The sequence below is a fragment of the Anarhichas minor genome, unplaced genomic scaffold, assembly GCF_050575085.1.
Source record: "Anarhichas minor isolate MPS153535 unplaced genomic scaffold, ASM5057508v1 ptg000024l, whole genome shotgun sequence".
Lineage (NCBI taxonomy): Eukaryota > Metazoa > Chordata > Actinopteri > Perciformes > Anarhichadidae > Anarhichas > Anarhichas minor.
The window spans coordinates 8,038,875-8,052,318 of NW_027466470.1; the positions used below are offsets into that span (position 1 = coordinate 8,038,875).

The following is a 13,444-nucleotide window of genomic DNA, read 5'->3' on the forward strand; positions in this document are numbered from 1 at the left end:
TTTAATTTGATTCTGGGCTTTTTTAAACTGTGTTATAAGAACATGGTAAACTATAAACTATTTATATAGGGGTCTGAGGAGTTCCTGTAATAGCAGGTTAAACTATCCACGCAAACTTTAAGTTGATATTTAGGGTTAGTTGAAACACGTGCTCCATTCTAAACATAAACATATCGACAGTCGCGGACAGTATTTTCTTTGTGGTTTACTGACGGGCACAGGGGAGGCAGGGGGTCGCGCTCAATGTGCGCTCTGCGAGTGAAAATATTTCTGCTTCAACTTGTGTTATCTGCGCGGTGGGTTGTGGGTGTGTGAGCGTCTAAGTAAAATGGCGGACTTGGCAAACGAAGGTGAGTAAGTGGCAGTATGAGAAAAACAATACAGCTACTGGGCCGCTATCAACGATGCCCGTACATTGTTTACATATTTGATAACTGAAATGACGCCGCTCGGCTGTATGTTAATTGCGAGTTCTTGTGAGTTATAGCTTTGGCGGCGTTTACAAGACTACAGCGTTTAGCAAGCAGGCTAACAATGCTAACGGCGGGGCTATGGGTAATACCTGGAATGCCTAGGAACGCCCTCGAACGATGCCTGCGACTAGCTGGCTTACCTCCTAACGCTAGCACCCGGCTATTTATAGGTAGTATGTTTTGCCATTTGTGGTGAGCTAAAACATCGAATCCGGAAATAAATCAATGCGTGATGGGCCCAAGTTAGTATGGTGATATTTCTACTGATAGTTAATAGCTCGGCGTTTTTCCTTGTTTAATGCAGTTAGCGCTCAATTGCAGGACTGCTTTGCGTTCATTTGGGCGCGTAGAGAGAAACACGTTAGCGAAGAGACTTGCTTTGGCGTAATAGCTGCTTCCTTTATACTCTCTAATATATCCTGGTCATGTCTGCTCTTCATTACGTTGATGTGTTGACTATGGGGGAATTTAGTGAGCTTCTTGGTGACATTGCTTGTCAGACGAGATGACTCATGCGGGATGGAGCGCATTAGCTAATAACTGTAGCAGTAAGCTAATAACTAGCCAGTGAGCTATGCAACGCTCGGGGCTTTGGGGAACAACCGGTGGGGCCGACTATTTGCTGGGACGGGTCAGATAGCGTAAATGCTAGCTGGTTAATACAAGCCGGGAGCTTCTCGGGCTGCTTGAATACCTACCGTGAATATCAGTGTTGCATCCCTGAATTCTTACATTCGTAAAGTAAGATAACGTTGGCTGACTGCGAGCCGCAGTAAGATACAAAGCTGGACGTTAATATAGGTCACACGCGATTAAACGTGTTTCATACATGGACGGCTAGTATTAGCCACGATTGGTTGTGTTTGTGATGGTGAATGTCGGTCCAGTAGACAATCCTTGGCTATATGGCTCTATTACCGCATGCATTTATACCCCAACAAGGCTCACGACGATGCTCCACCTGCTCAGTGTTACAGGCCCGACCCAGACAGAGCAAAACCTTTGTCTGCTAACGTTATAGGATTAGACATCTTTACAGAGGTTGCAGTGTGAAGGTAGACTTGTTAAGTGGCCTGAGGTGACATCAGATGATTACGTTGCCATTGCTATTCTTGGTTAGTTATGATGGTGGCTTTATAGCTGCAACAGAATCGTTGGTGGTGAGCTGGATGAAATCCCCTTTTTGATTTACAAAAGTAGCTACAGTTGCTGATCGGCCTTGTGGAATGACTGATGACTTTGTGATACATTGGTATTTATGTTAATGTTTCGTACATTGGTTGATATCGTTTGGTATTTGATGAATGTTTAGTTTAGGTCAACATAATGTGATGTACTCTTACTGGTAGGCCTACTCCTAAAAGGATTGCATGACTAACTGTAGGTATAAGTTAGTATGATTAAGAGTTACTTTCTTTTGACTGAAATTCAACATTGTTCAGCATTATAGATTTCTGTTTTTCAAGTCACCATAGTCACTTCCTCTTCTACACTTTTTTTGTGACCCAGCTAAATCTGACATTTAAATAAACTGTGAACAGTTGTGTTTTACCACTCTCAGTAACAGGCAGACACTGTAAGTTTGTGAACCAAAACTTTTGTCTGTGAATTATAAGATGTCTAAGTGCACCTCCCCATATTTTGGATGGCTTTTAGTATCATAAGTTAATTAATTTAGTATGTATTACTGTGCATTGAATTTTGGTGTTTGATTTAGTGCGAGATGATTATGCTGATTAGTACCAATGCACACAACCTTTGAAAATCAAGGCCAGGGAACAAGTAGGCAATAGCATTGGCTATTTTGTTCTCTATACCATGAAGAAGAATCAAACAGACAGGGTTGTTTATGTTGGTGCTTGGATGACTAGCCTACATCTTCTCTTAACAGACAAGCCTGCCATAGCGCCACCTGTGTTTGTTTTCCAAAAAGATAAAGCACAGAAGGTAAGTGTCTCTATGTTGCTCACGTATCTATTGAGGCTGACGCCATATTTATTACACATGTGGACTTTATTTATACTGACATTCAGTGGACAGCATTCTTGTAAAGCACACAATGCAGAAGAGTTGTTAAGCTCAAATCTTTCACTTTTCTTGCAGCGATCTGCGGAGGGCTCGAGTGCAGAGGATGGGGAAGGTAAGTCTAATGTCCAAACTGGCCTCCATCTTTGTTAATATTATCTTCCTCATATTTATTGAAACTGCAATTATATTAATATTTTGTTTCCACTTTCAGACTCGGATAAAGACGAGGGAAGCTATTGCCCCCCTGTGAAAAGGGAAAGGACGTCATCGTTCCCACCCCCACATTCTGGTAAGGGCATGTGGTGACTAAGCGGAGCATTTGTTTTTTCTTGTTTTTTGCTTGTGGTGTACACATTGATTTGTATGCTGAGTGCAATGCTTGTTCGCTACTTTGCAGTTCCCAAGAACAATGTATTCATGCCCTCAAGTTTCTGCCAGTCTCCAACTGGGAACTCTGACTCTGAGCCAGGTGAGGCATCTAGACCACCATTAGTTTCATTTCACAGATTAAAGCCCCCCTGCAGTAAAAAATATTAGTTTCAGAGGTTAAGCATGTTTTTTTTTCCCCAACAGTTTAAGGCAACAAACACAATAAATGATTTGCTAAACGATAACTTTTGCTATCCCAAAAACATGCCAGAAAAACTCTTTGACCATATGTTTATAGTTTCTAACATTGTGACATCAATAGTTGTAAATTAGATGTCAGTGAAGTTGTGCGTATTCCCTGCCTGCAAATGCACTCTATTCACTCTGAACAGCTTTAGTTATCTTGCATGTGGCAATTTTAGAGCTTTCCCTTCAAGTATCTGCTGTGGAGGTCTGACGTTATTCATGTGTTGAGGAAAACATGTAGTTACAGAAAGCACAACTTCCATAAACAGCCAATTTTACCAGGCATAAGTGGATCTTTTCTGGGAGGAATTTAAATGATATTTGAATGTAGAACTAGAAAGTTACTCTAAATTGGCTCTTTTACATGTAGTATTTATCTTATAAAATGACTGAAATGGAAGAAACTTACTGTGCCAGATCAGTACAGTCAAGTTGGACACCTCTGTATCAGTTCAGGTCGTTGCCTTTAGCTTCCTTTAGCGGCGTCCTTCCTTTTTGTCTATTGCTGCACAAATCGTCTGCGTCATGTGTTGCAAAAAGAACATGCAATATACCTAAAAGAAAAGGGTGAAGCCTGTTTGTTGCATTTGTCTGATAAGCTCATTGTCAGTATTCCATGAAATATAACTTGCTACTAGAGACGAGCTTCTCAAAATCCCCTACTATTCAGAGGAGGCTTCTTCATTGTGGGACCATTGTGACTTAGAAAGACCTACGACCATGCTGGTACTAGGGCTGTCCTGAAAAGAGAGGGAGGGTAGAGAACCCCCCTCTGCTTGTAAGAGAAACAGATCTCAGTCAGATGAACAGCTTCTAGGGGAACGTTTTTTTTTTTTTTTTCTTTTTTTTTTCTCTCTCTTTTCTCTTTTGACGGTTTGTGTCTGAGTAAAAAACCCTGCTGCCGTTGCGTCTTTACACACAGTGTATCCTTGATCCTCGGTACACCTATGTATTAAAATGGCGGTGGGAGGGGGAAAGACTTTCTTCAAACTTGCAGTCATTATTTACTTATATTGTACTTTATTTTTCATTTATTGTCTAATGTGAGATGAGGACAAAAATTGGACTTCAAGGATTGTCTTTTTTTTATTGTTATTGAAACGAAGATGACTACATCAAACAAATTACTGCGATAGCCCATCAAATTAATTGGATCATATTTAAGCCTATAAACTTATTGATAAATGTACTGTAGCCTATGCCAACATATAGGCCTAAAATAAAATATCTGGCTTTGTTTAGACCGTCGATCACCGCCGCTGCGTTTTAGCAGCAAACATACACAAGAAACAGTGCCATCCGTATGAGGATAACTCATAATAATTAACGCTGATGCATAATAAATAATGTGGGATTACTAGTCCTTATTTCATGTGCTATTTGGGATTTTTGGGGTAGAAAAACAACAACAATCCTAGTCTATTACCATGGCAGTGGTCAAAGCTCCGAAGCATTTGTGTCGGCTTTAGCTGGTACATAATGAAGTTATTTTCTGAATTATGACTGACTGAACGGCCAAGTTCACCTCGGAAAAAAGTTCTGAGTTTACCAGCAAAAATGACTCCAATATTGAAAAAAGTTGAGCTTGAAATATCACAAGGTTTATTATTATAGTCGTAGTGTCATGAGCTGGAAATTGGCTGCTGTTTGTGTAGTGCCACTGTACTCGTCAGTGGAATAGTTTACGAGGGATTACAAGATGTGCTGGTGGGCTGATGTGCCTTATTCTGTATAGACCGTACATATATAATGTCTGTCCTTATTAGTTATTATGTATTTGAGAGACCGGCTGTCCCGTCTTTAAAAAAGGAATAAAATATAACATTGAGATTGTGTCTCAAATTTGGCAGTGCAAGTCGGCAGCTTGGGTTAAATATTCATGTACAGGATTGGTTCAGGTCTCCGTTCCATGCTTGTGCAGACCATTTGCTGAGGTTTGGGATCCCTGTGGTTCTAACATACAGTATTTATCAGACTGCAGTTGGTAGCATGCTGTTCACATCTCTGACAGAATAGTTGTTATAGTTGACCATGTGCATTTCTTTGGAGGGAGTAATGCAAAACTAAAATCACACTGTTGGTGAAATTATCAGGATCAGCTTCATTAGCCAGGTTTGAGTACACATACCAGAAATAACTAGAATACCTGGCTTTGTTCAGACTGTCAATCGATCTGAATACAATACAACAACATACAATGTCTAGAAGTCAGACTTTCTGTAATTATGACTGCAGTGGGACTTGCAATGTATGTGTGTTTTTGTGAATTTTTTAAGAATGGTACATTTTCTGTTAATGTCTTGTACATTTTTTGCTTTGTTTGATTGTTTTAATTCTTGTCAACAGCCACCAAGTGTTTAGAGTTGGCAGGGCTTTACAGAGGGGACGGGGTATCCACTTGAGCAAACAAACAAGGCATACTTAATAACCGTCTTCAGAATATTGCATAGAGTACTTATTTGGATCTGAAAGAAAAGATGAACACAAATCAAACGCGCGCATAGGGAACTACAGTAGGTATGGCAGGATGCCGTTTTTCCGAATGCTTTCAGCTTTAACAGTAATTAGAGCCAAGTCATGTCAAACTAATAAAGCCACTGAGATGGAGAGACATAGATGAGAGATCCTAGAGCCCACCACGTTACTGCACAGGAGTTGATTGCAACACAGCTCTCAAGGCTTTACAAGGGCTGTTGTGGTAACGGGCCATGAGGTTAGAAAACCGAAGGAACATGCAGTTAATAAGTTGTATACAATCTTTTTGAAAATGTCTGCCTTCTCTTGTGCTCCGTCTCACCAGAGGAGAAGCCTGTGGGATTCCGTTTAAAGCCACCAACTCTCATACATGGACAGGCACCAAGTTCAGGTTGGTGTTTGAGGTTTTGAGCCTTCATCGTGTAGCATTTTCTCACACTGACTTGATGGAAATGGAAAAAAAAGACTTGAACTTGAACCCGGACTTGCACCCTTTTATATGACCCCTCTTAGAAATGGAAATGGTAGATCTAGACTTGAACATGTAGACCCAGAACTTCTCATTGTGTTCAAAAAGTATGAGACAAGTTGGCTCTGTTGCAGGCGTCCCAAGTCAGAAACCCAAGGAGCAGCAACGCAGTGTCCTCCGCCCTGCAGTTCTTCAGGCACCGCCCTCTAAATCACATATAGAGTCCAGTGAGTGCAGCTTGGAGTCACCTGCACTCATTAGTTGATACTTATAAAACATTCTCAAATATCATTAAAATCTTCTTTGTCTGATAATTCATTCAACTTTTGAATATTGATAACTTGCATAGTGCAAGTGCATACTGTGTTTTTGGCATGTGCCTTACAGGCTGAATATCATTTGGGAAAGTAAAAAAAAAAAAAAAAAGTGAGTTTCTTTTGTCCTCTGTTTTTTCATTTAGATTCCATTTGTGGAACTAACGGTGTGAAAAAGTCATCGGATGGGGACGCTGTGATACCGTCACTCTTCTTGAACAACACAGAGCACTCAGCCTCTCTGTCCAGGTCACAGGTGAGGAGTGGCTGAAGCTGCCTTTTATAATCAAGGGGTTGTTATTGATGAACGGTTCAGTGCAGGCTTCGTTTAAGGCACTGGACAGAACGTTTCGGAAAGCAGGTTACACTGCAGGTTATCTACAGAAGATTTGTGGTTATTTTCATACTCGGAACAATGTTGCATTGTTTTAGAACTGACATTGTAGAGAAAAAAATACAGACTAATAATACAGTTGAGTTTTTTTTTTTTTTAATTTGTTCCCGTTTCAGAAACATGAAAATGAGGAAGATGGAGCAAGTGGTAACAAAGATGAAAAAGAGAAGGAGACGGATGTAGCAATATCTTTTGTGTTTGGTCAGAATATCAAAGACAGAGCAAAGGTGGGTTGTTTTCCACTTTTCTTACACCTGTTCAACACACAGTGACACAAACTGAGGTGAGAATGTGTGACGAACAAAAACAGATTTAAATGTGGCAGACACCACATTTATGTTTTTTTGGTGCAATACATAGTTGGAGTTTCGTCCATATGCTCTTCAGTAATTTAAATTCTTGCTTGTACTTCAAAAAGCCGGAAATGTGTCAAAGCTCGCCGTTTATATGAACGGTTCATTCAAAGCTAACAAAAACACAGCAATTCTTAGTTTCAGGTGATAATACACTCATGAAAACACATTTATTAATTATTTTCCGTTTCTGCCATTAAATCCCCCCCGAGTCCTTCTGACTGGTCCTTTAAGCATTTCTATACTATCACTACGTTAAGGGTGTCGCTACCCTTGCTATGACAGTCTCCTGTAGTGTTTTGTGGTGCCTTTCCTGTGGTGTTTTGAACAATGTCCAATATATTTTTGTATAATTTTGTGCTCGGTCTGGAACCGTTGTGGCGGGAATGTTTCAACAAGATTTTGGAAATGTTCATTCGCTTGCTAGGATGCAAGTTAGTCAGGAGTTTCATTAATGTGGATTCGTGAACATTTCTGGTCTTTCTCACACGTTGCGTCATTTCTTTAAGCGTAATTCCAAATGCAACGCTTTTTTTTTTGTCTAGTTGGAAGAGAACAGTAAAGAAGGCAAGTCAAAGGATGGCGTGCCACTGGACTCAGAGGCCACTAATTATTTCTTACAGTACATCTCTACCCCAAGGTAATGAAAATGTGTTCTCCTTTGAGTATTTTTAGCAACTCCTCGTCATCTATATTTAACTTCCATCAACTCACTTTCTTCTTCTTTCAGTTCAAAAAATGCCACAAACAGTACAGACAGTGGGGCAAAATTTGTTTTTGGGCAGAACATGTCTGAACGAGTTCTGGTGAGTTTGTGCGACTATAAGTGAGCCGGACATCTTTTAAAAGACCTGTGGCGATTGAGGCTTGAACAAGTTCCAATGATCCGCTTTGTTGTGCTTTCAGAGTCCCCCAAAGGGCGAGACCTCAAATGAGGAAAATAAAGAAGTTTCAGCTGCCCCTGCTTCAGAGCCCTCATCACAGGAAGCCACCCCAGAGAAGGGTAAAAAAACACAAACCTCGTTCATTATCTCACATGTTTGATGTTTAACTTGTCTACTGATAGATTTAAGAAAGACTCTTGGCAGCACTAAAGCGAGACCCGAGGCTATCAAATAAGCAGTTCAACGGAAATGTGATGTTGAAATTATAATCCTTGAAACATTCACAGAAATATATTCATCATGTTATGTCTTTGTTTCCACTTCAAATTCAGTTGGGAGGTAGTGTTTTGATTAGCACTCCATAAAGAGCTCCGGGTGTAATAAATACCACATCTTTGATTTGAGGTCCACATTTCAAACCGCTAGTGATGCATCCCGCCCATTTCCTGTTGCATTGAAGCAGTTTTCAGCAGTAGCAACTTTAGCTACACTCCCCAGCACAAAGTGTGAAGTGAAATTAATTCAGAGCACCAGAAAATATCATCTGATTATTTTAGGGGAAAATAATACATTACACATGCAGGATTAAGTACTGCATGACCTGGTTTGATGGCAATGGAGGCTATGGCTATATACTGATTATTATTATTATTATTATTATTATTATTATTATTATTATTTAGAAAATGTCATTTTTCAATCATGGACTCTTACTTTACGACCACGGTCAACGTGTTTACACAAATTGACAGTCGTCACTTATTGTGAGGCCTAAACATAAAAGGCTAGATCACCTAGTGGCATGTTTGTGGTTTGAGAGTATGTTGCAGTGACTGTTTTTTCGGCTCATAGCTGCTACGTTGCGCAGGCAATTATAATATGAGCTGAAATGACTCTTTGCAAAGTGTGTCCTGTACAGCTCCAGTGTTAAGTGACAGGGTGTCGGGCAGCCCGAGTCCTTCATTATCACCTGTCAGCACTAGATAGTCCAACATTTTACAGAATGTTGTTCTTGTGTCACTGCAAGATGATATGGGAGTGAGAGGAGACTCTCTCAAACCGACACATCAGTTTTTTGATAAAAATCTCGGAAACCAAACGTCCGCTCTAACTAGGTACAGATGTCTCACCCCTGTGCTTTATCTCACCAGTGAATAGCGTGTCAGAGTCTTTGGAGGAGTCTGCAGCAGCTTACACCAAAGCCACAGCCAAGAAGTGCATCTTAGAGAAAGTCGACGTCAAAACTGGAGAGGAATCAGAAAGCAATGTTTTACAGGTAGAGGATTGATTCAACACATGCAGTGAATACATGTGGCAGAAAGCAATACAATTCTTGTTTTGTGTTACTCTGTTACTTCAGATGCAGTGCAAGTTATATGTTTTCGAGAAGACTGCTCAGTCGTGGATAGAAAGAGGTCGAGGTTTGCTGAGGCTCAACGACATGGCATCAACAGAGGACGGCACGCTACAGTCTCGTCTAGGTAAACGCACCTTCAGACACTGCTTTGGGTTAAAAAAGTAAATAAACATCTGGCCGTTAAGAATGTGCACAGCTCCAATAATCATGGTTTGATTGCAGTAATGAATGCTGATGTTTGTTCGTGAGTTGATTATTTGTGCCAGTTCTTAGTTGTGGTTTTCAGCTTGATAAGTATTACAATACCTGCCATTGAACACAAGGGGGAGACCATCCCTGTGATACACACTTCTATGGATTAGGCAACACATGCTGCGCTGCATGTGTGATGGTGGAATTAAGAAGTAAGATGTGTTTTATCATCAAAGAAAGAAATCTATAATGAAAAGCACCCTTTTTATTCATCCACGCCTGAAGCATTTTTAAAAAAAATTTATTACAAGGACACGTTTATCTTTCATAACAAGAACTCTCAGCACTACAGAGAGTCAGGTGGAGCACCATAGACCAAAAAAAAAAACAGCTGCTTGGGTCTGTACTTCATAGCTTTTGTGTGTTTCTTTTTCAATTCTTGCAGTGATGAGGACCCAGGGCAGCCTCCGGTTGATCCTCAACACTAAACTTTGGCCCCAGATGCAGGTGGACAAAGCCAGCGAGAAGAGTGTACGAATCACTGCCATGGACACAGAGGACCAGGGGGTCAAGGTCTTCCTAATATCGGTATGTATCGTCAAACATTATACTAGAGTTGTGCCATTTTTTTTTTCCAAGCTTGGGGAAGATTTACATGCAGAGTATTAGTCGATTTTAGTTATTATATAGTATTTGTGTGTAAAATCGCTGCAGTAAACACTCTGTGCTGACGGGCGTGCAGAGCGCACTGGAGACATCGTGGTGACTGCCACACAATCTGCTTCACCAGCACATCTTCACCAGCACAGATCACCGTCTTATTGATGGCTGTCAGTTTGAGGCGGGTTCACGTCACTGCAGAGAGATGGTGGACTTTTCAGGAAATAGTTACAGAGTTTGTAATGAGTATTACCGAGTACACAGGCTCCATGCCTGTGACCACACTTTCAAGTGGACTCGGGCATGGAATTGTCTATTTTTCAGGTGCTTGCAACTGTAAATGTTATGTTGGAGTCACTACAAGATATCCAGAGCCAGCAAGCCACTTTGAGTCGCCAAAGTCCCATAAACTTTGTTGGGTGCACATATACGGTAACTATTCAACTTGCATTTTATTGGACTGTTGTGACTCAAGAGGTAACGTAGGTTAGTTGTCGTGGCTTTTTGAGTGAAAGTAACCTTTTTGTTGAAATAGCTTGATTTAAAGACAGGCCCACATTTAAATATTTCCCTTTTCGAAGGTTCAGTTATTGTAATTCTGCAACACATTTTTACCGCAACAAAATGCAATATAAATAGCAGCAATAAAAACGGGCAGATAATATGACTGGTATCTTTGTTGTTCATTGTTCATCAACTCTGATGGCTATGTTTGAGCATCAAGCATCGTTGACGTAAGCACAGAGTCCACCTCCTCTCGTCTCACTGGAGTCCGGTTGTCAATTGCATCTTGACCCAGGATGTTAACGATGGAGCCAGGTTCCCGTCAGTCTCGGACCTCCTGTGACCGGAAGTCTTATTTCATCCATCTGATTTTCCTTCTACCGGACATTAGCAGGAGTAGGCTCCGGTCTCAGCTGTAGTATAATAAGCTCGTTTGAGATGAGCCAACAATCTAGTGTTAAAGAATACAATTACACAGAAAAATGCATTGTGCGGCGATCGCCAGTGTCCGATTGCGCAGGACTCATCTCAAACGAGTATTATGAATATTGATGTTTTGATTTGAGTTTTTCTTCCTTTCAGTTGTGCTGAGTAGTCTCTCCCTCTGTGTCGCGACTCTCTAGGGTAGCTCTAAGGACGTAGGTCAGCTGGCTGCAGCGTTACATCACCGTATCTTAGCCCTGAAGAGCAGGGCGGATCAGGAGCCCGAGACCCCAACAACAACCATCCCTGATGCCGAGGTACCACAGTCCAACGAGGATGACAGCGACGAGGAAGACAACGCCTCCGCCTCAGCTTCAGCCTCCACTCCTGCTACGAGTCAGTGATTTTTATTGTTCGTGTGCACGTTTCAACACTCCATTGGTTTACTTGCTCTTAAATCAAATGAATGTCGTGATTTGGAGTGTTTGTGGGTTTGATTGCTGCTGGTTGGTACCATAGCAGCAGTTTATTTTGCGATGTTAATATTTAGACCACTCGCTTACAAAGCCCTTGACGACCTGCTTGTCACTTTTCTTTCTGCAGGTAATTCAGAGGGAGGAGAGAGCCAGGCAGCAGGAAGCACATAGCGTCACTCTTGGACAGCCTGCTAACATGCTGCCGTTGAGGCATTTTGCTGTAGGCATCTCCATGGACACCCCTTGACCAACATGGGTCCTCCAGACCAGTACTTTTGGATATTAGAAGTCTAGCTCCAGGAAATAACCCCTTGTGCCGGAGTGTCTCACCCAACTCGTGCAGTTCATCTTCTCTGCATTCAACGTAATATCTGGAGTCGTTTCTTCCCTCCCTCTCCTGTTTTGTGTTTTATTTTTGTTTTCGAGTATTTTTTTCCTCTCCCCGATAGCAAAAATAAAGACTTCAAAGCTTTGGTTTGGGACTTTTCTGCTCATCATATTGATGAGTGTAAGGGTGTTTTCCTCTACATTTTAAGGTATGGCACATGTTAAGACTGCAGTTTCTACTTTGGGACCTTTTTACTCACTCTACAGCCGTACCTCTGGACGCCACACATCCAGAGGAGCTTCATTCACAGTGTATTTGACTAGTCCTCAGTCAGTTGTTCCCACACATTGAGTCCAACCATCCTCCTGTCTCTCTCTCCCCCCCTCCCCCTCCCTCATCCCTCCCATCCCAACCAGTGTGTGCGTTAGGTTTTGGCAAATGTAATTTATTTTGGATCATTTTCATCAGGCATCTCAACACATATGTGCTGTTTGTAATGGCTAGCCAAGACCACTCAAGTTGTCATTAATAGTTTCTTATATTTCCTATTGACCTATATTATACAGAATAAAAGACTGAAACAATGCAGTTTCTGCTAATGTGAGTTAATGATGTGAAGACGAAACAGCTGAAGAATTCACCCTAAATTTTTCTCTAAATTTGTGTGAGGCATTCACCTTGTTTTTTTTTATTTTCCAAAATATGAAAATTGACTCATCGGTCTACATTCTGCATGTAACTGTTATTTCTTTTTGTCCTTTTAAGCATCCCAAGGGTTTACTGTGTTGATCATATTTTTATTTTTAAGATATACAAACCTTTTTTTTTTATCCACTGTCATTTGGAATGAAGACTTAAGTTCATGTGTGGAAAATCTGAGTGATAACTCTAATACCCTTTGAATGTCATGTACATTTTAATATATCATTTAGTAGCGCACCATGTTTTCTCATCTCCAACTACCCCCTTTACAAAATAAACCATTTTGGACTGACCTTTGGGATTTTTTTCCTTCCGAAACCTGATTTTCTGTGAAAGATCCAAACTTGCTTAAATCCACATTTCAGAGCACAACATCCGAGTGGTACACTTGACATTGTCTGCTGTAGATGTATTTACGATAAACAGCCAAAGGGAGAGTGGTTCATCTGTTTGGTATTTATGTGTTGGATCAGCTCCATGGGGCAGGAATAACACCAAAACCTGCTTATTGAGTATGCATCAAGACCATGAATATTTGATGCATGTACCTGTCGTAACAGCATAATCCAACATAATGGTATACATCCAAACTAGGAACATAACCGCTGCTACCCCCAAACTCCGTATGCGTGTGGTCACTCGGTAGGAAAGTATTATTGATACATGACGGTGTAAAGAAAGTCACAAAACGCATCCGACTCATAAGTTCTTCTTTTTGACACCACTGAGATTTCACAAACTTACAGAAACTTCAACTTAATTTGCATTCTTTTGTAATTTTAATGACACACTATGAC

At 40.9% G+C, this 13,444-nt stretch overlaps 1 protein-coding gene across 7 annotated transcripts; it reads left to right on the plus strand.

Annotated features, from left to right (window-relative positions):
• The first annotated feature begins 263 nt into the window (after positions 1-263).
• ranbp3b (RAN binding protein 3b) lies at positions 264-12,940 on the plus strand. Of its 7 annotated transcripts, none has more exons than XM_076097634.1 (17): positions 264-350; positions 2,365-2,420; positions 2,577-2,613; positions 2,713-2,790; positions 2,899-2,970; positions 5,917-5,982; positions 6,195-6,287; positions 6,521-6,630; positions 6,885-6,995; positions 7,667-7,761; positions 7,852-7,927; positions 8,028-8,124; positions 9,157-9,281; positions 9,366-9,486; positions 10,000-10,142; positions 11,342-11,537; positions 11,745-12,940. In XM_076097634.1, exons 1-17 carry the CDS (start codon positions 329-331, stop codon positions 11,786-11,788), a joined length of 1,542 nt encoding a protein of 513 aa, XP_075953749.1. In that variant the 5' UTR covers positions 264-328; the 3' UTR covers positions 11,789-12,940. The 7 variants fall into 7 exon arrangements, with proteins under 7 accessions (XP_075953749.1, XP_075953752.1, XP_075953747.1 ...); XM_076097632.1 differs by lacking the exon at positions 264-350 and adding an exon at positions 553-643; XM_076097636.1 differs by lacking the exon at positions 264-350 and adding an exon at positions 691-715.
• The last annotated feature ends 504 nt before the right edge of the window (positions 12,941-13,444 follow it).

What these genes read in the sequence shown, in the direction of transcription:
- ranbp3b (XM_076097632.1), top strand. Translation starts at nt 568, where the DNA reads ATGCCTAGGAACGCCCTCGAACGATGCCTGCGACTAGCTGGCTTACCT. An exon ending in AAAAAGATAAAGCACAGAAG is followed by an intron (nt 2,421 to 2,576) that starts GTAAGTGTCTCT and finishes CTTTTCTTGCAG; the next exon opens with CGATCTGCGGAGGGCTCGAG. An exon ending in CAGAAAGCAATGTTTTACAG is followed by an intron (nt 9,282 to 9,365) that starts GTAGAGGATTGA and finishes CTGTTACTTCAG; the next exon opens with ATGCAGTGCAAGTTATATGT.